Genomic DNA, 23,978 nt, shown 5'->3' on the forward strand with positions numbered 1-23,978 from the left:
ATATAAAATTGGAATCGTCATATTCTTCCATAATTTGTGTGATGTCCCCATTTCTTCTCCTTCATGGTTCTAACAACCAACCTTGTCAATACTAATTATGTAACTATTCCTGCAGGGTTAAAATTTATTCTCCGGTTAACTTGACTAAACCTGCTACAATCATTGTTTTAATTATCCCGCATTTAGTCTTCAGTTACGCGTTATTACATGTTGGTACAACATGTTTTCCGTGCTACTCCCAGAATAGAACTTTAGCAGCTGTGCTAGCCAGGGACTGTACAACTGGCCATTACCAGTGTAGCGATGTGGCAAAAAAAAATTATGCCAAAATTTCATTTTCTTGGATACACCAAGAAGGTAATATGTAATCTTTCTTATCTGTTCATTCAACAAGAACGCGTTTCAAAATCATACGAATAATCGATAGACCGACGTGTGCTGGATGCTAGGGGCTTTTTGGAACAAGATTCCTCCACCCCAGAAATTGCTGGCCAGGGCAGATACCGCAGTTTGCCCCCAGCCCCCTATATCCAGGCCTGTTGCGCATGCATGAATCTGACAGCTTAGGTGCGCCAGTAAAATTTTTTCCGCATAGCCTCTGGCTGCTTGCTGCTATTGCTTATAAAGCTAACTCTCACACTTCTGTAGTCAGAAGCAGGAGAAGGTACTACTCACACGCGACTCAACTGCGCATGCGCTCGCTCGCAACTGCTCACACGAATCTACCATAAGCAGTTGTGACGTCACGCTCATCGAAGGCAACTTGCTGTTATGAAGCATTACATAGTCATCCTAAAGCCGTTGACACTAGAATAATGAAAAATTCCCAGAATTCTAAAAAAAAAATCCCGGTTTTCTCCTGGATGAAAAAATCCCTGGGTTTTTTCCGGCGCTCCCGGGTCATAGAGGTGATGGTAGCGGTGAAAGGGAAGGACAAGTGTAAAGCACAGTGTGGGCACATAGCCTACACAAGATCACTAATCCACAAAACACGTCACATGCTCTCACTGCGCAAGAGACTAATTTGACCCAAGAAACTGGCAGACAGGAACTTTCACCTCCTCTATTTCCATTGCCAGCCAAATACTGATGACAACAACTTATTCTGTCATTAGATGTGAAAAGGCTGCCTCAGAGCCACACAAACATGTTAAGGATCTCTGATATGTAGGAGTTTTCTTTTCTTTTCTTTTTTTTGGGGGGGGGGGGGGGGAGAGGGGGTTATCAGGTGAATTATCAGGTATATATGATAATGAACACAAACTTCAGACACCTACTTTATTTCAAAAATTTCAAGTTAACAATTCCAATGCAGTTTAAAGCAGCATACAAGCAGCATACATAATAAACATTTATGTTCTAGCTTTAACAGGGAATTTCATGGCCAGAATATTTCCAATGCCTGCTTCTATAATATCTCCAGGCTGAACACGATCGAAGCCAGGTGGAGATCCTGTAAGGATCATATCACCTTCTTCCAGTGTAATAAATTTGGAGACGTAACTTATTAACTCTGGGACTGAAAAAAGCATATCTGAAGTATTGGAATCCTGGAAAGTCTTCCCGTTAACTTTTAACCATAATTGTAGATTTCCTGGGTCCTGTATCTCATCACAGCTTATGAATCTGCTCACAGGACAAGCAGTGTCAAAACCTTTGCCCAAAGCCCAAGGTAAGCCTTTTGCTTGGCATTCATTCTGGAAAAAAGCATAATAATATTGATTAGAATCGTTAATGCTGGTTAAAATAAAGGAGAAAAAGCTATAGAAAGTTTCACCACATCTACATCTTGGGACTAACTTCTTTGCTCTCTGAAAAAAATAAAAAATTCTATTTTGTCAAAAGCTAATACTTTAATTTTTCATCATTTACACCCAATCTTCGTGTCATCTTTCCCCATCACCCTTTCTTTTACTGGGTGCAGTACACCAATATCATAATTATGTCCAAGTGGCATTTCAGGTTATCCCTACATGCTTCCATAAATAGTACTCTCTGCCAAGGACTACACAGTGGTTTGCCAGACTATGGATGTAGATGGTACTGAGACTCACTTGTAACATGAGAGCCATTTAGAAATTAGGCTCACTCAGCTAGCATAGGAGATACTCATACTTGGAAAAACAGAGAGAGAGAGAGAGAGAGAGAGAGAGAGAGAGAGAGAGAAATACATAGACCAGGCAACAAACTGGAATGGAAGACATAATTATGACTTCCATGAAAATGAAACGAATATACATTGGGCATGAAGTTAGATTAATGCATCGTACAGTAAAACCCCTTTTACATTCCTGCATTTTATGTTTCCCCACTTTTACGTTCATTGTTGTTGGTCCCAACAGAAGTCCTGTTCCCTCAATACAATCCTTTCCCATCATTAAAAATGCTGTCTTACAACATTTTCTGCATTTTAAGTTTTCTTTGATGTTATCATGACCTTTAACACTGATTTTAGTACAGATTTCTGCAAAAAGTGCATTGTTTTCCTGCTCAAAGACAGTCTTGGAACAACAGAAAATGCAGACTATACACAAAGTTAATGACCATATAATGCAGCATTAGTGCGGAAAACAGTTTTATTGCCAGTGTGTTGGGTTACAGCTGTCTATATTATAGGTTCACAGGTATGAAAGGTTGGGAAACTATGCCTTGATGATAGTCCCAATCTGATGACAGTGGCTCTAGTAGCAACCTTCCTTCTGCTCACTGCATTGTATAACAACAGCTTTAATTTGATTTCACTGTCATTTACACAAATAAACTCTGCTTTTGAATACTGCCGTCTGTATATGGCCTTTCATGAATCACTGTTACTTCCACGTGAAATATGCTAATCCACACGAGGCATGCAGTCTTATGTTGATATGACCTGTTGTAAGATGTAAGCATTGCTCCTCAAGCTGCTCCATAATATGACAATTTCCACTCTCTTTCTCACCCTGGACGTCCTTGAATTGAGTGATCTCCTTTTCAGCAACAAAATGTACATTTCATGCTTACTGCTCTCTGTTTATGAAGACTTCCAACTTTATTGTTTTGACCAATACTGTGTTACAAGTTTTATTTACCATACTTTCATAATGATTATTAGTAATAAGATCACATAAGAACACAAATATCTTTTCAATGTGGTTTCACAAAAGAATTATGCTTCCGTGTTTTATTTACACCATTTGACACAATCGGAACGGAGAGGGAAACCAGTGCACACATTTGAGTGAGCCTGCACTCTGCTACTGCCTTAGCGACTGATGCTTAGTATACTGCAGAGAGACAAGCAGAGCTAAACAAAAACAACTGATTATGTCACATTTTTTAAATGGGCAAAATTTAAATTGTTTTAATTTCATGTTTCGAACAATATAAAGAGAATGAGAGTAAGAATAATTTATTCATTTTTGCTTGTTGTTTGCTATGATTTCCTGTATTTTACACTTTCCTGCACTTTACACTATTTTGGGTCAGTTTACTGAAATATCTAAAAAGGGGGTAGTATTGTATATGAACCAATAAAGATTTTTCCTGAGACACATGAGGTAAGAATAAATCAAGACAATGATCAAACTTGCTTGGAAAAGCTAATTAATATTCAACTATTACAAGAAATTACTTACAATAATACTTATGTCAGTCATGTCCAGTCCCAAACAGTAACCACCAACATGAGTCATAGCGTCAGCTACTGAAATATTTCTTCCTTTTCGTCCAATTATGACTCCAAGTTCCACTTCCTCATTTACATGGGAATCAGGATAAATCTAAGGAAATAATAAAAAGAATACCATACAAAATCTATGCTACAGTGTTACAGAGAATTTAACAACATAATACCATACAAAGAGACAATATGCACCTATTAAAATCATCATTTCTACCATCTTCCTCAGCTCTTCCAGAATATATGAACTGCAGCAAGTTCCTCCACATGTATGAGGGCAAAGGAAATATTAATGAAAAGGGGGAGTGGTAATGAGACTGGGGATCAGGGTGGTACGAGAAGCGGAGGGGAGGGGAGGGGGGGGGGGAGGTGCACGATTGCCGCAAGAGCAATGGCAGGGCAGCATGAGGAGGTAGTAGTATTAGGAGGAGAATGTAGCAATGAGGGGGCAGTAGCTCTGTGGCGGTTCTGGCACAGTTAATAAAGGGCTTATATTGTATGGTTTACAAGTAATTGTCATTGCATGTTTAGTAGTGAGACACGATCCTCTGCCAGAATACTGCTTATGTAACTGATGGGAAACACTCCAGGCTCTAGCCTCATACCACTGTAGAGAACAGGGTACAGCATAGCAGCATAGTTAACACAGATCCACATCCTGTGTATAGCAGGCAATCAAATCGACTGAGATAGATGGGAGGGAGGGATAATAATTAAACTATTTGTTACTTCAAAAGTAATCATCATAACTTTCAATAATTTCCCTCACTTTGAGACAAGATAGTCAGTGACTTTATCAAAAAATCACATGGGGAGGGATCGGGACTGTAGGGACGATCTGTAAGGGTTTCCCTGGTAAACTCCTCCAACGTACTCAAAACAACCTTAGCAACATATGGGCCAGTCTACATTTTGAGTTTCATTGGGAAGCCCTTACACATCCTCCATACAGTTACAATTTCTCCCCATGAGATTTCCATATTTTTAGAGCACTGAAAAAAGGCATTCATGGCTGTCAATATGCTTTGGACTCAAAGATGTGCAAATTTAAATCATGGTACCACAGGCAACTGCAAACATTTTTCGATGAAGGCATGGATGTGCTGTCTCTGGATGGGATAAATGTGTTAACAGGTACGGTCATTGCTTTCTTCCATCTGTCTCATTTTCGTTTAACTGGCCTTTACATTTGTAGTATAGGCAAAACAGTATTAATGATGCAACAGTATGGAGAATTATGTTATCAGATCGTAGTATGGAACCACTAAAGAAGGGAGAGATTATCGCTTTTGTGGCATGCATGATCATTCTGATGACATCTCGATGACGACGATGATGATGATGATGATGATGATGATGATGATGATGATGATGATGTGTTTAATGGACTAAACTGCTGGGTCATCAGTATCACACGTGAAAAGGTAAAAGTGAAAAAAGTGAGCAGTTGGCTGCTCCAACTACATAAGCAAATCAAAGAGCTTGAAAATGGCCGTGACAGTGGTTATAACACAATCATCATAATCAGTTATGTGCTATATTAGCAGGTCCTTTGCCTCGACATTTTCTGCGATCCATTGCTTTCTTCTTAAGGCTGCTGTATGTTGTACCGTCCATCATGTCATCCAATATCTGGAATCTCTTCCTTCCTCGCTTCTTTTTCCCTTCTACATAACCTTCTAAAACTGTTTTGATCAGTACGTCATTCTTTCTTAATATATGCCCAATCCAATTTCTTTTTTCTCTTTATTACATCTAGTAACTGTCTTTTGTCTCCCATTCTTCTCAATACCTCTTCATTTTTTACTCTGTCCATCCAACTTATTCTTTCCATCCTCCGCCATGTCCAGATCTCAAAATCCTCCAGCCTTTCTCTGTCTTTCTTCCTCATAGCATTTTATGAGTCTCTTGCTGAGTTCTCTGTCCAGACCGCTGCAGAAAATTCTTCTTTTCTTATAAAACACTTCTTTTGCCATTGCTATCCTTGTTTTAATTTCTATGGTGCACTTCCAGTCGGTGTCTATCCTGCTTCCAAGATACTTAAAATTTTGCATCTGTTCTAGTATTTTTCCATTCAGCAAAATTTTTATTTCCTTATTTCCTTCTAGTGCCAATACTTTTATTTTATTTATGTTAATTTTCATTCCATATTTTCTTCCGTTAGTTTCAATGGTGTCCACCAAATCCTGTAATTCTTTTTCCCCTGTGGCTAGAAGGACCATGTCATCAGCAAACCTCAAACACCCTACTCTTCTTCCTCCAATGTATAGGCCTTTGTCATCTAATGAGCATTGGCCAGTCATATTTTCCAAGTAGAGGTTGAAAAGAGTAGGTGATAGACAGCATCCTTGTCTTACTCCTTTTCCTAGTCTGATCCAGTTTGTACTTTCTCCTCTCACTTTAAGTGAAACTTTTTGATTAAGATATAATGAGTTTACAAGTCTTCTGGTTTTCCAGTCCACTCTCTTTTCCCTCATTATAGTCGCCAGCTTGTCCCAAACCACATTGTCAAATACCTTTTCTAGTATGCTAGAATAAAATCGATTTGGTTTCTGTATTTATCCCCTGGTGATTTCCAAGTGTAGAGCCTCCTCTTGTGATTCTTGAACCATGTGTTTGCCGCTATCAGCTGCCTTTCCCTGCAGAAGCCAATTAGCCATTCACCTCTATCATTTCTCTTTCCAACACCATGACTGCCTACTATGTTTCCCTCTTTCCCTTTTCCCACAATGGCGTTCCAGTCTCCCATTACAATTTTGCAGCATTTTTTATTTTTGTCCATTATTCTCTCTATTACATTATACGTTTCCTCTACAATTTGGTCATCATGTTCTGAAGTTGGCATATACACCTGGACAATCAGTAAATCTTTTTGTGCTCCTTTCAGCCTTACACCAATAACCCGGTCATTTGCATAGTCTACATTCCACAGATTTAGGCAATTCCTTTGTCATAATCATTACTACTCCATTCAATCCTTTTACTTCTCCTCCTGAGTAGTACAACACATATTCATCTGACTGCAACTCTCCATGCCCATTCCATCTTACCTCAGAAACTCCTATGAGGTCCATATGATTCTTTTCCATCTCTCTTTTAATGTTTTCTAGTTTTCCTGCTTGTAGCACAGTTCTAACATTCCAGGTACCAATTCTCGTTTTGATTTTTTGCCTCCTTTCAAGTTGTACCCCCCCCCCCCCCCCCTCCCCCTCCCGGAGATCCAAATGGTGGACTATTTTACCTCTGGACACTGATTTAACATGAGAGGAAGCCATTTTTGTACATAAAATGGAAACTACATTATGCAGGGAAAATAATCTGCGGTGGTATTCCATTGCCTTCCGCAGTTCTGGAGGCGGACCCTAACATGGAATACAGCCGCCCGCTCCGGGGTCAGACGCTGCATGAGAAGTATAGGTTGGAAAATGAAAGACCCCTGGCTCTTGAAACCTAATAGCATCAGGGTCGGAAAAGAACAAGAGCTGGCCGAGGGTGGCCAGATAGGAAAGATAAAAGTGAGGAGCCTGGCATAACTAAATGGAAGCAATGCCAGGACTCAGCTCGGGGCCCCATGGTCGCCAGCCACGTAATCACTAGGTGTGACTCCCTGGAGTAATGTGTGCACCTTCTTGATTCCGTTCTTTTAGGCACAATAGGTAAAAGAAAATAGAAAGAACCCAGACAGCATCTTGACGCGAGAGTCTAAAGGTAATCTGCGATCACATGAAGAGGTATCTGCCACAGGGGGAGGCTCTCTCATCCACAGTCACTACTAACATTGAAAGTGGAGGCGTATTACAGTTTCATTCAAAATCCACTCTCGCTTCGGAAATGCAACACTCTTGAAGTGGCTGTCTCATCATCTGCAAGCATCTGAGGTAGTGAGGTAGGCAAGCTGACAGTGTGCCACCGATCACCCCACAGGCCACACTCGACAAGAACACGTGCTATCATCAGGAGACTACCTTAGTTGCAGTGAGGAGGATCCTCCAGACACAGAAGGAATTCATGAGTGAGTGTCAAGTGGCCGATGTGTAAACGACATAATACAATGGCATCTTTCCGAGAGGCCTGGAAAGATGTATCCACACCTTAGTGGTTACTTTAATCACTCTCAACTTGTTTTGTGTAGTCGTAGCCCACCATTCAAATTCCAAGAGTCTCAACATATTGTGTCTAAGTTGTAATCTTAAGTTGGTGCCCAGTATTCCAATGTCATATCGATCTCTTACAGTTGCATCTTAAGCTAGACAGTTGGCAAGTTCATTCCTGGAATGCTTATGTGGCTTGGTATCCAAATGAAGGTCACTGCCCTTCCTGAGATGTAGAGGTCAACCAGTAGGTCCTGGATGTTGGAGAGCAGAAGATTTTTGGGATATAACTGGGATATGCACTTAAAGTAACTCATGGAATCACTACAGATCAGAAAGTTCGTTGTGGCCAGGGATTTAGTGTAATGCAAAGCCTGATATATGGCAACCAACTCTGCAGTGTATACACTACAGAAACTCACCAAATACTGCTTCCTGTGTCCCCTTGAGTGTGCAAAAGCATAACCAATTCTACCATTGACTTTAGATTTCTCCGAGTAGATGCATACCAAATTAGAATAAGAGCGGATGATTGAATAAAATAGGTATCAGAGAAGGGTAGGATCACATTCTTCTTGGTCTCATCACAAGAGGTCCAGCCTTTTCACAGGACAGGGGACAGGGTACAGGGTACAGGCCAAGGAAGGGGGGGGGGGGGGGGCTCAAGACTGAGTTCAAGGAACACAAACTAAAGGAGTTTTGAGTCGGATCCCAGTTGGTCTATCCAGTTTTGGACAATGTGCAAACAGTCTGAATTGTTGGTTGCAGAAAGCAGCTGAGCAAAATGGGTGAGTAGGCACTTGACAGATTGTGGTTGCATAATTTGTTAGAAGCTGCTGCCGTCTAACTCATAGAGGTGAGACGCCGGTTTCTGCCAGGAGGCTATCAACAGGGCTCATATTGAAGGCCCCCATTACCAACTGCACGTCAGTGTGGGGAACAGGATCCAACAAGCTCGGTACGGATGGTGCTGCTGATCCATAGGCAACACATCCATAGTCCTAGCGGAATAAAATCAGCACTTTGTAAAATCTCGAAGAAGTATGTGGTTCATGCCCCACAAGGAGTTACTAAGAAAACGAACAGTATTTAGCTTCTCCACGCAAGTTGCCTTGAGCTGGTAGACATGTGGCACCCAAGTTAGTCTGTACTCCAGTAAAATACCTAAGAATTGAAAAGTTTCAGCGATTTCAAGTAACTGGTCATCAAAATAAATTTCTTGGTTCAGTTGCACAGTCTAGAGTCAGCAAAAATGCACAACTTGAGATTCTGCAGGAGACAACTGATAGCCACGATTCAGGGTCCAGTCACGTACCCTCTAGACAGCCCCTTGAGGTCGGCACTCAGTGGTGCAGAGGCATAATACAGGCAGAGGTCATCTTAATACAGTGACAGAGAGACTGTGGGGACCACTGCATTTATGATACCATTGATAGCAATAACGAACAGCGTTACACTCAGAACCACCCCTGAGAGACTCCAGTTTCCTGTACATATTGGTCATTGAGAGTTGAATCTACTCAGACCTGAAAACTGGGTAAATTGCTTTAAAAGCCCCACTCATGATATGTAGATAGGAAGTGATGCCACCAGCTGGTATCATATGCCTTCTTCAGGTCAAAGAACACAGCGATCAGATGTTGGCAATGCGCAAAAGCATTGTGCACTGCAGATTGAATATGAACCAGATCTATGGTGGACTGGAAAGCCAGAAAGTCACTTTGGAATCATGATATATGCCCTATGGCTTCAAGTTAGTTAAAATATGTGGGTTCTTTCACAGTTTCAGGACAGAAATAATAACTTCCTGCCATTGAGAAGGAAATTCTTCTTACCACCAAATACGATTAAAAAGCCGGAGGATATGTTTAATGCTGTCAGCACAAAGATGTTCCAGCATATGCTTGTGGATTTTGTCAGGCTCACTTCAGCGAAGTGTGCTGCAAAACAATCAGCAAGTACCATAGGATCAATGCAGATTTTACCACTGTCAAGGATGCCAGGAACCACCATGGGTGGTGGATGGCTGCAAATGCGATGGAGTTTAGTCCATAATTGGGACGACAGTGTGTGGGATCGCACAGATGATAGATATTGCTCCCAACATTCCTGCTCGATAGGGTGTGGGGTCGTACAGATGATACATATTGCTCCCAACATTTCTGCTTCCTTTTCTTGAATTGTCTTGCAGTTCCAGTGTTGATTAGGCAGACGTCCAATTCTGAAAGGTGTTCTAATATTCAGCCTCTGGGATACACTCTCACTGCCCCACAGAGGATTATGGGCATTAAAGTCCCTCAATAACAGGAAGGGGGAGGTAGCTCTCCCACTAACTCAAACAACTAGTGAAAGTGGAAAGGTCCATCAGGGAGTATAATTGCATATTGTCATTCGAATTGAGAGGCAAACATGAACGCCCACGGTCTCCCCTGCAGTGGTAAGGGTCACCTGCTCACTGGAAGTGTCTGTGTGTGAGGGTAGTACAGACCCCATCGGACACTCTGTCAACATTAACGTCACTAGTACAGTAGGGTTTGTAGTTTACTGGAGCAGGGAGATGTGTTGCCATGAACCCGGTTTCCTGATGAACTATGCCAATTATGGAGCAAGTAGTCATTAAATGATGGAGTTCGGTCAGATGGAGAGTAGTCATTATTGCACTGAATGAGGAGGGTGTGGGTCCGGACAGTTGATACACTGGTGAGACAGATGGCCCTACATCTGCTGCTAGACCGTTAATGGCCACTAAAAACAGTGATACTCTCAATACAGAGCCCTGCAGGACCCCATTCTCCTGGATATGGGGGCACTATGAGAGGCACCAACTTCGACACGGAGAGTATGGAGGGACAGAAAATTTTGGATAAAAATCAGGAGCTGGCACCAGTGACTCCACTCATATAATGTGGCAAGAATATGATGTCGACAGGTTGTGTCATAAGCTTTTTGTAAATAAATAAAAACGGAAACCAGGTGATGGTGTGTGGAAAAGGCTGTTCAGATGGCAGACTCGAGGGACACCCTGGTGGAAACCTCCCTGGCATGGAGCCAGTAGGCCACGTGAGACCAGAACTGAACACAACCGCCGGCTCACCATACATTCTAGCAACTCACAAAGAACGTTGGTGAGTCTGATGGGCTGTGGCTATCCACATCAAGCGGGTATTTACTACATTTGAGCTCTTTGAAATGACGGTGGTGTTCTCCCGCCATTGAGATGATGGGGAGATGTCGCCTGTCGTCGGACCAGAGATGTTTAATCATCTGACTGTGGATCCAATCTGGTCCAGGAGCTGTGTTGGGGCAAAATGCAAGGGAGCTGAGAAGCTCCCACTCTGTAAATGGGGCGTTATAAGGTTCACTTACATCGGCCGTTTGAGGGTGTGAAAGGCTGGGGGGTAATTCGCTGACGCAGAGGCTTGAGCACAGTGCTCGGCAAATGCGTTTGTGTCCGTAGATAGCACGCCATAGATGTTAATGCCAGGGACACCTGTTGGGGCTTGGTACGCAAAAACATGTGTGAACTTCATCCAGACTTGGGGAGGGGACGCATGGCACCCAATGGTCGAGACATACCTCTCCCAACACTCCTGTTTCTGTCTTTTAATAATCTGGCGCAAGCAGGCATCGAACCGTTTACAATCTATTTGGTGCTCCAAGGAAGGGTGCCACTTATGTTGCTATAGAGCCAGCCTATGCTCTTTAATGGCCTCAGCAATTTCCGACGACCATCAAGGTACTGATTTTCGCCGGGGCACCCTAAAGAATGAGGGATTATATTTTCCACCACAGAAACGATCTTTATAGTGACCTGCTCAACCACCACATCAATGGTACCACGTGGGGGAGATTGATCGGTGACAGCAGAGGTGAAAGCACCCCAGTCTGCCTTGTTTAAAGCCCACATGGGTAAGAGTCCATGGGCATGACACTGGGGGGAGCAACAGGAAAATCGGGAAGTGGTCACTACCACACAAGGCATCATGGACTCTCCAGTGACAAGATGGGAGAAGTCCTGGGCTGCAAAGTGATAAATCAATGGCCGAAAAACTACCATGAGCCACAATGAAATGTGTTGGGGACCCAGTATTTAAAAGGCACAGGTCGAGCAGAGACAGTAGAGACAGTTAAATTTGTTAACATCGAGTACTGATTTAAGTGTCAGGAAGTCATTTCTGAAAGTATTTGTGTGGAGTGTAGCCATGTATGGAAGTGAAACCTGGACAATAAATAGTTTAGACAAGAAGAGAATAGAAGCTTTCGATGTGGTGCTACAGAAGAATGCTGAAGATTGGATGGGTAGATCACATAACTAATGATGAGGTATTGAATAGAATTGGGGAGAAGAGGAGGAGTTTGTGGCACAACTTGACTAGAAGAAGGGCTCAGTTGGTAGGACACGGTCTGAGGCATTAAGGGATCACCAATTTAGTACTGGAGGGCAGCATGGAGGGTAAAAAGCGTAGAGGGAGACCAAGAGATGAATACACTAAGCAGATTCAGAAGGATGTAGGCTGCATTAGGTACTGGGAGATGAAGAAGCTTGCACAGGATAGAGTATCATCAAACCAGTCTCAGGACTGAAGACCACGACCACAACAACAACAACAACAACAACAACAACAACCTCGATCAGTAAGCATGTTGCCATGCCACATGTGGGTAATGGGCATTAAAATCTCTTCAACATAGGAAAGGTTTAGGGAGTCGATAAATCAGTGCAGCCAAGACATTCAGGGGTACCACACCATCTGGAGGAAGATATACGTTGCAAACAGTTATTTCCTGCATCTTCCTTATCCTGACAGCCACAGCTTCAAGAGGAGTTTGAAGGGGCACAGGTTCACTACATACTGAGCTTAGGACATATATGCTAACTCTACCTAACACTCTATTATATTTGCTACAGATCTTGTAATATCTCCTATAGCCGTGACGGGCAGGGTCTGCATTGCGGGAACCAGTTTTCCTGGAGGGCAATGCAGGTCACAGGTGTAAAGCTTAGGAATTGCTGTAGCTCAGACAGGTGGTGGGAAAAACTGCAGCAATTTCACTAGAGGATGAAGTTATCGTGTGGTATGGAAGGCATAAAATGCTCAATGAGGCAGTTTATGCCTCAAGGGGGCAGGTGGGGGTCTTACAGTGCTGGGAGCCAACTGTATGTGGCAGAAGAGACAGGGCTGAAACAGTAGTTATAGCGGAGGCATAAGATGATGTCATGTGCACAGGATGGAGCCTTTAAAATTTCCTCTTAGCCTCAGTGTAGGTCATTTGGTCCATGGTCTGGTATTCCATGATTTTCCTCTCTTGCTTTAAAATTCTGCAGTCTGGTGAGCAAGGTGAATGGTGCTCTCCGCAGTTGACACAGATGGGAGGCAGGGCACATGGAGTATTGGGATGTGAAGAATGTCCATGATCCTGATAGGTTACACTGGAAGTACAGTGGGAAGACATATGCCCGAACTTCCAGCACTTAAAGCAACTCATTGGGGGAGGGATATATGGCTTGACACCACAGTAGTAGACCATCACCTTGACCTTCTCGGGTAATGTATCACCCTCGAGGGCCAAGATGAAGGCATCGGTGGCAACTGATTATCCATTGAAGCCCGGTGGATGCGCTTGTCAGATCAAGAGATTATTTTGAACAGAATGTGGTCTTTCACTATTAATGACGAAGTTGTGTTTTAAATCAAACAGTATGTCATCAAATTGCATAAAAAGGGCTTTATCTAATTCAGAAACAAACTCCAGTGTCCCAGTACAATAACAGAAAATCAAAATTTACTTTACGTTTTACACAAGACTGAATTAGATTGAAAATTCACTACATGCTGTCAACCCAGTATGATTTCCAAATTTGTTACAAATTCAGAAGACCATATATTCACAATAGCACAACTTACACTTAACCAAGTTTACTAACAGTATAAATGAAGAAATATTACATGATAATTATTTCACAAACATCATTGAATGTTGACAGGTTTTCAGCAAAGTAAAAACATTACAAATTATCTGATGGGAGTATGCATTACTGATCCAGCGAAAGTACCTGGTCCGCTGCTATGGCAAAATTCCTTCTGGCCTTACTATTTCTTTAGATGCCCCTTGCTGTCCAGAGCCATTTCACAATGTGTGCCTGCAGTTGAATAGTTGAATTACATACTCAAAAATAGTTTGTTCAATTGATTCCCACTAATTACCATAAAGATTGATATGGTATCTTAAATTTCCATGGCTGGAACAATGACAGTGTGCTGAATCCACACATTGCAATGAGCTCTTGTGGCAAAAACAAGAAACACACAATGAAGTGCAAAATAGATAGGAATATGACAATTACAAAGGATGATGACACATGATTTGGGAGTGCCACAGTTGATCCAAGAGCACTGTGTATCACTGCAGCAGAGTTTAATAATGGCACTAAAAACAGTACGGGATACGTTCACCTTTTCTATGGTGACTATAACCCCAGCTTTTTTTCCCCCTAGGATAACATTCATGTCTGTCTGAATTGCTACAACATTGAAATAATGACACTGAGTGAACTGAGTGGTCTCCATATTTGCAGGACATTAATAACATAGAGAATTTGGAGGATACTTTCAGGAGGATCTCACTACCTCACACCCTTCAGGATTTATAAAACACATTCAGGAAGGAACGGCGTCTCATACCGGCAACACTTTTGAACATCCCAATTGTAAGTGTTGTGAATTGTCATCTGTAATGAGTATACCATTTCTTGAATTATTGAGATGCAGGGAGTAATGGTACTCATTGTGACTACTGATCAGAGTCTAGGTTTCTGATGTATGCATAAATGTGACTGTCGGTTGTGTGGGATCCCTCTTCTGTTGCACGAATAATGCTGATATTTTCTCTAAATGTTCATGAAGTATTTTGAGGCACCACTTCTTTTATTAGTAGGAACTACAATAGGGTATGGGATTGTTCCTTAAAAGTTGCCAGGAGCTGACAATTAGTTGTTATTTTTTTCTATTGTTTGATATGAGGTTAAAATCAGCACTATTTTAGTTTTAAGAATAAGAAACATGTAATTGTACATAGATAACATAACTAAAAAGACCAGTATACTCTACCTACCTAACTCCCCACCTCTCCCTCTCTCTGATGGGTCACTGTTACAAACAAGCCAAAGTCTAAAAGTTGAACAAAGGTAACTTGCAAAATGCAGACTCCATAAACACAGTGATTAAAAAATGTGTGCATGAAGTGCTCTCTTACCTCGATACTGGAACCTTCAGTAATGTACGCTGATGTTGGTTTTAAAAAAATTATAGGAGTCTTTGGTGCTGGTTGTTTGCTTAGTTTCACCAGTTCTCTGCAATAAATATCACAAAAAGTAATAAAGGTATTTAAGTGTAACTTAGACAAAAATTCTCTATTAAATCCACAATGGATACAGCCCTGAATGAACAATCTGAAACAGACATACTTTATACAGTTAGTGTTTTAGATTTCAATTTTTGACATGAACTGGTTTTGTCAGACGTCAGTTTGGAAATAATGCATAAAGCAAGTGATCAAACCATACCAAGAGAAAAACAAAAAAGGGCAGTTACTGAATAACAAAATACTTGCACCCCTGCAGCAGTTTATTTTCTTTCTTTCTTGAATGGCATCACTAATTGTGCTATAATTTTTTTTTTTTTTTGATGTCATTGTTTATGCTGCTGTCTGGTAATAAAATATTAATTAGCCTATAGGGACTTCTCAATTTATTCTATGTTCACATATAACATACATTTTGTGGTGGAAGGTATTCCACACCATTATTACTCTGTTTTCCTGCACCAAGTCTGAATGGATAAAGGGAAAAATGATTATAAGTATGCTTATTTCCCTCATTTTTCCCTTATGTCCTAGCACCGAACACACAATGAACGCAGCAGACCTTTGGTACTGATACTTCCCATTTTAATTTCTCTTAAGTATGTTTGTCAAATACTGTCTACAGTTTTTTAAGGTCAGATAGGAGCTGTTTTAGTAAAGTAATATGGTGTCTTTTGATATGAATGCTGGAAAATGAGCACATGTATTAATAGAATATACAATGTTACACATTCCTCAGTGGGAACTGTCACAATACCTTGAGAAATAAAGTTATGATGAGGAAGTACTCATTAACGACAAGAACAAACAGATGGAGGAGAAAAGACAAAATTCTCTTCACCATGTGTGGTCCTCTCGGTTACATATTACGGGAATTAGAATAAAGAGGGGAATGAAGTTGTACTAAACCTCTTTAGTGCGCCCAGTGATACATATTACAGATTAACTTTCATTCGTTTTGTTAGTCTACACAAATGTAAAACATACGGTACCCACACTTCAACTCAGCCCCTCGTTTGTCGGATGCTGGGAGCAGAAGAGCGAGTAGAATCGATTTCTTAAATTAACTCTTCCTTTAGACTCTTCGCAAATATACTCGTCTCATAGTGCCCTAATCTTGAAATTTGGCAAAATACTCTAATACACAAAACCGCATACAAACTAGGGCATTAAGAAAAGGTACAACATTCTCTTCAGTGAATTTTGTATCATTTTCACAAATTCATACTAGTGTCAAACGCTGGTTGTAGTTTTCTTATTAATACTGGTAGGGTCCATACGTCTGTATAATAAAGAAATGCGATTCCACAAATACTCTTGTACTTCCAGAGCACAAAATCTAACAAATGTGATGTGCTGAGTTGAAAATCTGCGATCCATATTTAAAGTTTCGACAATGATGACAAATACATGGATTACCCTTGACTACAGAAAAACTTTAAATTGCGACGGAATCGATAAAAGATATATTCAGACAAATTCAAAGTACCCCTTGGATATACTTAACAAGACTGTGAATGTTAACATATGTTACAGACATACTTGTAGTTTAACCCAGCACCAATTATTTTCTTTCCAACTTTAGTGAAATTTTTCAGCTGTTCAGTAGTGTAAGACATTTTTCCTGCTCACTTGACGATCTGCCTACAACGTCACTATATTTCGCACAGCACTTGAAGTAACCCGGGCGATAAGATAAGAGAAAGTTGGCAGCGCGAAAGAGAATTTGCGATAAGCTTCACTAACCGGTCCATAATTTATTTATGCGTTGTTCTAAATTCTTATGCGTGGACACTTGTGAAACGCCTTGTCGACTACCAGCAACATAAAACCAATACTGGTTGTTACTCGCGCCGTTAGTTATTTCGTTAATCACGAAAGGCTGCAAAACATACCTTGAAATGTTGATTCATAGCGTACGCACGCTGCATCATTGGGATATAATTGCTTATACTCATTCTATGAGCACCACTACAATGTTTTACGTTACGAATCCATCTCATATTTACTTTTACTTCACTTTTTCTGTATCGAAGCAAGTAGTATGTGTGCAGGTACACAGAAATACGTCGAATTACATTTGGACATGACTTTGTGTGTACCAAAGTGCAAGGAAACCACTTTATCTTTAATCATGCGTGAGGAAATATCACACAATGAAAGCTAACTACGCGCTCTTCCCTCTTCGGAAAGCGCTTCGTATCTGTTCACGTTCAGTGTTTACTGTCAACAAACGGGACACAGGTACACCCGCTTCTTGGTGAAACCAAAACAATCTTCCCTTCCCAATTTCGTTCGTCCATTGTTTACGCTCTGTACTAGGTACCAACATCAACATGTGAAGTGTAGGAGAAAAGGCGAATGTTGTTAAGGTTTACGAAGTTGTAAGCACTGCTGCAGCGTAGGTGTACGCAATCGGTACGGTGTACATCGTTTGTCACGTGTCGCTTTCTTCGCCTTTTAGCCAAATAACCGACGAATGTAATCATGTACTGCACTTAATATGAATACAAACGGGAGACGGCCCTGTATTGTATGTCACTCGCGTCGTTACCACTGCCATCTATAGAGGTCAATGACGTCACTTCATGAAATAAGGGCATCGACTTCCGGTTTGTTCAAGGAGCAGTGATTGTCTTGTATTTAGACTGATTTTGATAGTACTGGTGTAAACAATGCTCAATATGGAAACGGACAAGATCATGGAAGACAGCAATTCCAGTACACAGGTAACTGCTCGATCAGATGTCATTCAGTTTGTGCTAATAGTTCACTGCTACTCACAGTAATGTTTTATCGCCATCTTGCGACCTACAACCCTATACCTGATGGCACCGACTCCACTTCCTTAAACTATGGTGATGGTAGAAATGTCATTATCATGCGTCTAGACGTGTGTAGTTTAAAATTAAGTTAGTTTGTAAGTTAATTACACATACCTTTGTGTGTCAGTTATTTGTAGAGTGCCCTCAGCATAGTCAGTAAATTTTCCCTCGTAATAGAACTGTTTGAAATTTACTAGTAGAATGTTACAGAGCTAGGAACTGTAAAATTACATTTAGCATTGAGTTGCGTGCTGACATTGCGGACATGCATTTGCAGTGACCTACTAGTTTCAGGTGCCAGAAATCGCTTATCATGTTGGTAGAATGATTTCGGCAATATAGAATATCCCTTCTCAATGCGATCTTTGTTAGGAATCTCACAATTTGTATGTTGCGGGATTTGCATTGATATCTTATGATTTGTGTGAAATGGGTACGTAATAATAAAACAACCGAAAAGCATATGAAGCTGTTATACCAGTAGGAAAAAAATAAACAATTCATCTTAAACCATTTGAAAATGTCAGTAACTGAGTAGGCTAAGATTGAACCGTATCGCCAAAAATAAATAAAATAGATTCTATTGACGAATCAGTTAGGAACACCGTTACGGATTCTGTCTAATGTAAACAACAATTCGAATTTGAAGGAACTCTGAATAACTCCACTGAATATTGATTACACACGCAAGTGCAGTGTGTTCAGTTCATGCAGTGTTCGTTGTTTTTGCAGTTAATTACAGTTAATGGTAATGAAGTTAATTTGCTCAAAATTAATACTCAAAGTGCGTTTGCAAACCTGAGGCTGGCACTTAATGCTGAATCATAAATCTGTAATGTACACATTTTTAATGCTAGAATTTGCTGCTTCAGTATCAAACAAAGGGGAAAATCAGTAGATACTGTTTTGCAATAGTTACATGTCCGTGCCTGGTGCTGGAAAGAATATAGTTATATTCCTGGAGGATGTTGGTGGTACTATGTCGATTTTTCCTTTTTTTTCCCCTTGGTCACCAAACACTACTTAAGGTTTATGATGTACAATCACCAATCTCTAATTGCAAATACGAATACTCAATCTCGAGGGATCAGTTTGTGGGAGATGCAAACGTTTAATTTCATCTCATCAGCTTCGTAGTTTTGTGCCCTTATGAATGTGGTATTCTCCATTTATGCACAAAATGTATAATGAAGATATATTTAAACATTTCATTTATGTAGCTGTAAGAAGGTAACTTGTTTTTCTGGATAAACTCTTGGTAAATCTGAAACTGAAAAATGCTAAATGCGTGGCACTCACGCTTATGGGATATAACTTAATAGTTGATTAAATGTGGTGCTAATTATACATGAAACTTAAGTTGACTTTGTTATGTAGTTGAGAACAAATGTCTCTTTGCAACGGATTTTTTATAGACGTGTTTTATTTATTCATACTTGCAGTATTTGTGGCTTTCATTTGTTATTTTCATGTATCCATTGGTGCTTCTTCAGGCACTACAGGCATAAAGTACAGGTTTCCAGGTGATAGTGTCACACCTCTACAAATAATCTTTCCTGTTGCACAATCCACATGACCTTGCTATGTGAAAGATGAAGTTTGTGTGCAATCAAATGTATAAGTTTAACAGTTAGTAGCAATAAAGGTAATTGTGTTCACCTAGTCCCTTCAGAACAACCAGTGGGCACATGAAAAGAACGTGGAAATTAATACCACTGATGATGAAATATGTTTGATTAAAATAAACATTCAGTTGGAAAAGGCGGCCTGGTCTTACCTGCATGATAAACATGATTGAAGTAGCAACTGAGGATTAATGACAAGTACCTGGACAATATTGAGATCGTTACACATTGTGGCATCACCCCTATTAGAGAATAGGTTGCTAGCTTGCCGTAGCTGTAGTTCGTAATAGTAAATTCCTGTTAGCGCTATGCATTTCTGCGTGTCATAGCACGCTGTAACAGCACGGGATTTATACTTTACGGCGTAAATTTACCATTAAGCCATATGTTTAGCAAGCCGAACTAAAGAGTCTTTCAGAGATTATCATATAGTTATACACCGATATTTTTGCACAGTATGTGCAAACTACGTAAAATGCTGACAGTCCCGTATCTCCATAGCATTATGATCCGGATTTCACGTACCGACCATTGTAGACAGCACTCGACAGCAGAAGCATGATGTAAAATTCCACGCATCCGGAGGTAGGCATCCACGTATGTTTCACTGCTTGAGCCGCGAAGAACATTACCAAGTTGGAAAAAATGGTCTAATTAAATTTAGTAGCACAAGTCTAAGGAAAGTGCTTTCCCAACCGACTGCTCGTCCTTTTACAAACTTTTATGATCAGTATTTTCATCTGTTAATCTATTTAGGACGGCCGATATTGCGGCGTAATGTCACTTACATTTTTAACCACACAGGAGACGGTATTCCTACAAACGGGTCAACATTTCTTATGTTCTTAGGCTTATTGGAAGGACATGACTAAAAAAAAAGCTGCACTCCACCCTACAATTGAACAAAAGTGTGCCTTACAATTGGAGGAAATACACACTTAGCTTCCTTCAAATTACTTACCCAACCAGTTAACATGAAATACAGTTTCACATGCACCGTGAATCAAGGCGCACCTTGGCATTATTCTTGTATGTAAATCACTGACACTTGAAAGAAGCGGTGTCAGAAAAAATTAGAGCAACGTTCGGGGGAGGGGATCACAGCCGTCTATTTGTAGTCTAATATTGGTATACTGAGCCAAGGAGGCTATCTCCTTCCCATTTATCGCATTTGTTCCATCTGTTCTACTACTGCGGGTTCGTATTGACATACTTGAAAACATTCAACAAGAATGTTAAGAAATGACTATGTACAGTTTTTATGAAATTTGCAAACGAATACCTAATATTGATACTATTTATTTTTGAATCGTCCATGACATGAAGTGTTTCAGCCACGCAGCCGCAATTTCGAACTGTAAACGGAAGAAAACAGCATATGTGAACAGCGAATCTATTTTCTGTAAGACAGAAGCGTACAACTCTACACAGCTCCATTTTTATGCGTATTAATCAGCTTATGCTTTGACACGTTTGAGCTGAAAATAATGAATTACTGTTAGAGGCGATTAGTCATCTGTATATATAATACTGAAACAAACATGTAGTTGTTTTCTTAACTTTACCTTAATATAAATAGCGGTATGACTTGTCACATTTATTCACAGGATAGGCTCACGCTGGATATAACAAATATATTGTTTTATTTAATGCTACTGATTAGTAACTGGCCCAGGTTACACGCACATTTTACTCAGCATAGCCAAGGTATGTTTGTTTTGTTAGGGGATGTAATTTACCAGTGTCATTAAGAGTCCCTTCTCTGTTGTTACGTAATTGATGCAGCCATTTCCGTCTTCCGGTTGATATAATTTCAACGACAAATGCATTTCTGTATAGATATTAAAATGAATTAAGAACCTTAGATGTAGTTTTGGGGGAAAGTTTCTGTTGCAGTTGATTCGGGTTGAGTTTGAGAGAGCCAACGTTCGCGTGGCCTCCTATTGATGTTTTATATTGGCCTGACAGGCTGGCGCCGCCTCTGCGGCCGAACCGGACCGCTCACATCGATCTCGCGTCTGGCGTCGCGTTGTGGCGTCGCCTGGCCTCGCATCGCTTAGCTTCACTCTTCCCTTCGCGACAACTTTGTGCTCCCCCGATGCTGAAGAGCTGGAGTGCATACGGCTGCCATACATTTTCGTCTGTCTCGGCCACGGGAAAGGGAGCGGTTTTTCATGCTTGTACTGGTTCTCACGTTTCATGTGATTCGGTAATACGCCAAAAGGGATGAACTGTTTACGGTCGTTGACATGGGCGCAGGTGCGTACAATGTATGTGGTCGACCCTGAATTCCAATGGGACGTCTCCGACTGGAGCTTTAAAAACTGCATAATGGTTCAAATAATCATTTACATCCATAAACGCCGTGGAAGTAGTTTTCGTGTATTGCATAATTGCATTAACGTAGTTCTTTCGAAAGATGGTTATTCGATCCCCTTCAATTACCAAGAAGTCTTTTGTTTTGCTGTGGACAACCAACGTGATTTTTCCTTCGGAAGCCCATGAACGCCTAAATGAGCGCCTTTAGGCACTACATTCAGTCTTCAGAGCGAGCGCTTTTTTTCAATTTGAACTTTGCTGTGAGGAGCGAAGAACGTTTAATCGTGTTCTTCCTGCTAAGTTGCGGGTTTGTTTCTGTTGAAAGCTGCAGCGTGCAGCAATAAAATTTAAAATTCAAATGTGGGAAAGCAGCATCAGAAACATTTGAAATGATGTATTTAGTGGGAGACTAGTGTGAATCTAGTTCGAACTTTCTTTTAAGATTCTGTACTTTAGCTCTCATATTCATACTTCTGATATTCCGCCCTCTGACTTGTAAACATTTCGTTGGTTGTTCAGTCACTTTCTCTTGGACAGTACCCCCTTCAAAGTCACAGCTCGGTGATCTGAATGAGACTAATCTTGAATGTTTTGCCAGAGGAAAGATAAGGGGTCATTGTTTAAAGTACATACTAAATGTCCTGTGGACACAAATTTTATATTCTTAAAGCAGTAGTTATCATTGCCTCCTGCAACCTCATGCCATTGATCATTGTTGACCCTTCTGGCCTTCAGGGACAGTTTCTCACCGTAGGGGCAAGAGGACGGGCTGTGGGCCTCTATTCGATCCTCGCCTTCTGACAGATTGAGGGTGACCCATTGTACCGAAAGTCTTCGGCCGCCGTTCGTTGTGATTCTGTATTCATAATCAAATCAGTGGCCGGAATTGAATCCTGGGTGAAGGGTATTTTATGTAGACTCTTCTACTCATTTCGGTACTATCTGAACAAACTGTACATGAAATATTACTCAAGGTATTAAATAGATATTTATCTAGTGTCAGTGCTAACATCGCATACTGTAAAATATACAAAGCAGAAACTATCTTACATCAAATATAATTCATGCAATTTGCCCAGGAGCGGGCGACTATAATTCTCTCTTCTGTGACATAAATCCGTACGATTTCAGTCTGTTTCGTCTTTGTTGTAACGTCATTTCTAGGTGTGTGCTTTTACGATTGCTGCCACACTTAAGCGATTCGCCTCCGTCGACGTTATTCAGAGGGCGGAGATTTCGGCTAGTGCCTATCAGCTGCTATGATACAAATTTTGACACGGAATCGTGAATGCGCGTTATAATGACGACCATGTTAAAGTGCGGTACATATACTGAGAGATCAAAAGTATCCGGACACCTAGCTGAAAATGACTTATAAGTTCTTGGCGCTCTCCATTGGTAATGCTGGAATTCACTGTGGACTTTGCCCACCTTTAACCTTGATGACAGCTTCCACTCCCCTAGGCATACGTTGAGTGTGGTGCTGGAAGGTTTTTTGGGAATGGCAGCCCATTCTTCACGGAGTACTGCACTGACCAGAGGTATCGACGTCGGTGGGTGAGACCTGGCACGTAGTATGCGTTCCAAAATATCCCAGAGGTGTTCTATAGGATTCAGGTCAGGACACTGTGGAGGCCAGTCCGTTACAGGGATGTTATTGTCGTGTAAGCACTCCGCCACAGGCCGTGCATTATGAACAGGTGCTCGATCGTGTAGAAAAATGCAATCGCCATCCCGGAATTGTTCAACAGTGGAAAGCAAGAAGGTGCTTGAAACATCAATGTAGGTCTGTGTTGTGATAGTGCCACGCAAAACAAAAACGGGTGCAAGCCCCCCTCCATGAAAAACACGACCACACAATGACACCATCGCCTCCGAATTTTACTGTTGACACTACACATGCTGGGCAGATGGCGTTCACCGGGCATTCGTCATACCGACACCCTGGCTTCGGATCACCACATTGTGTACCGTGATTCGTCACTCCACACAACGTTTTTTCCTCTGTTCAATCGTCCAATGTTTACGCTCCTCACACCAACCGAGGCGTCGTTTGGCATTTACAGGAGTGATGTGTGGCTTACGAGCAGCCGCTCGA

General features: G+C 41.1%; 2 protein-coding genes across 5 annotated transcripts in view; one reads left to right on the forward strand and one right to left on the reverse strand.

Moving 5' to 3' along the window:
• Nucleotides 1-1,286: 1,286 nt before the first annotated feature.
• Nucleotides 1,287-17,011, reverse strand: LOC126277367 (acylpyruvase FAHD1, mitochondrial). Its single transcript, XM_049977353.1, has 4 exons — nucleotides 16,654-17,011; nucleotides 15,004-15,100; nucleotides 3,615-3,758; nucleotides 1,287-1,697 (listed from the first exon to the last, which is right to left on the reverse strand). Exons 1-4 carry the CDS (start codon nucleotides 16,728-16,730, stop codon nucleotides 1,353-1,355), a joined length of 663 nt encoding a protein of 220 aa, XP_049833310.1. The 5' UTR covers nucleotides 16,731-17,011; the 3' UTR covers nucleotides 1,287-1,352.
• Nucleotides 17,012-17,742: 731 nt separating this feature from the next.
• The window catches only part of LOC126277300 (beta-TrCP), a 113,221-nt gene continuing 106,985 nt past the window's right edge, over nucleotides 17,743-23,978 (forward strand). For 3 of the 4 annotated variants that reach the window (XM_049977347.1, XM_049977349.1, XM_049977350.1), the window contains exon 1: nucleotides 17,751-17,840. In XM_049977347.1, the coding sequence (XP_049833304.1) occupies nucleotides 17,787-17,840 (54 nt within the window). In that variant the 5' untranslated portion in view covers nucleotides 17,751-17,786. Of the gene's footprint in view, nucleotides 17,841-23,978 lie in introns of all 4 variants that reach the window. The other variant, XM_049977348.1, reaches the window with a different exon arrangement.

This window comes from Schistocerca gregaria, chromosome 1 (assembly GCF_023897955.1).
Source record: "Schistocerca gregaria isolate iqSchGreg1 chromosome 1, iqSchGreg1.2, whole genome shotgun sequence".
Lineage (NCBI taxonomy): Eukaryota > Metazoa > Arthropoda > Insecta > Orthoptera > Acrididae > Schistocerca > Schistocerca gregaria.

Coding starts and splice junctions, on each gene's coding strand:
- LOC126277367 (XM_049977353.1), bottom strand. CDS start 16,730: ATGTCTTACACTACTGAACAGCTGAAAAATTTCACTAAAGTTGGAAAG. Junction 15,101..16,653: donor GGTGCTGGGTTAAACTACAA/GTATGTCTGTAA, acceptor TATTTATTGCAG/AGAACTGGTGAAACTAAGCA. Junction 3,759..15,003: donor CTGAAGGTTCCAGTATCGAG/GTAAGAGAGCAC, acceptor TTATTTCCTTAG/ATTTATCCTGATTCCCATGT.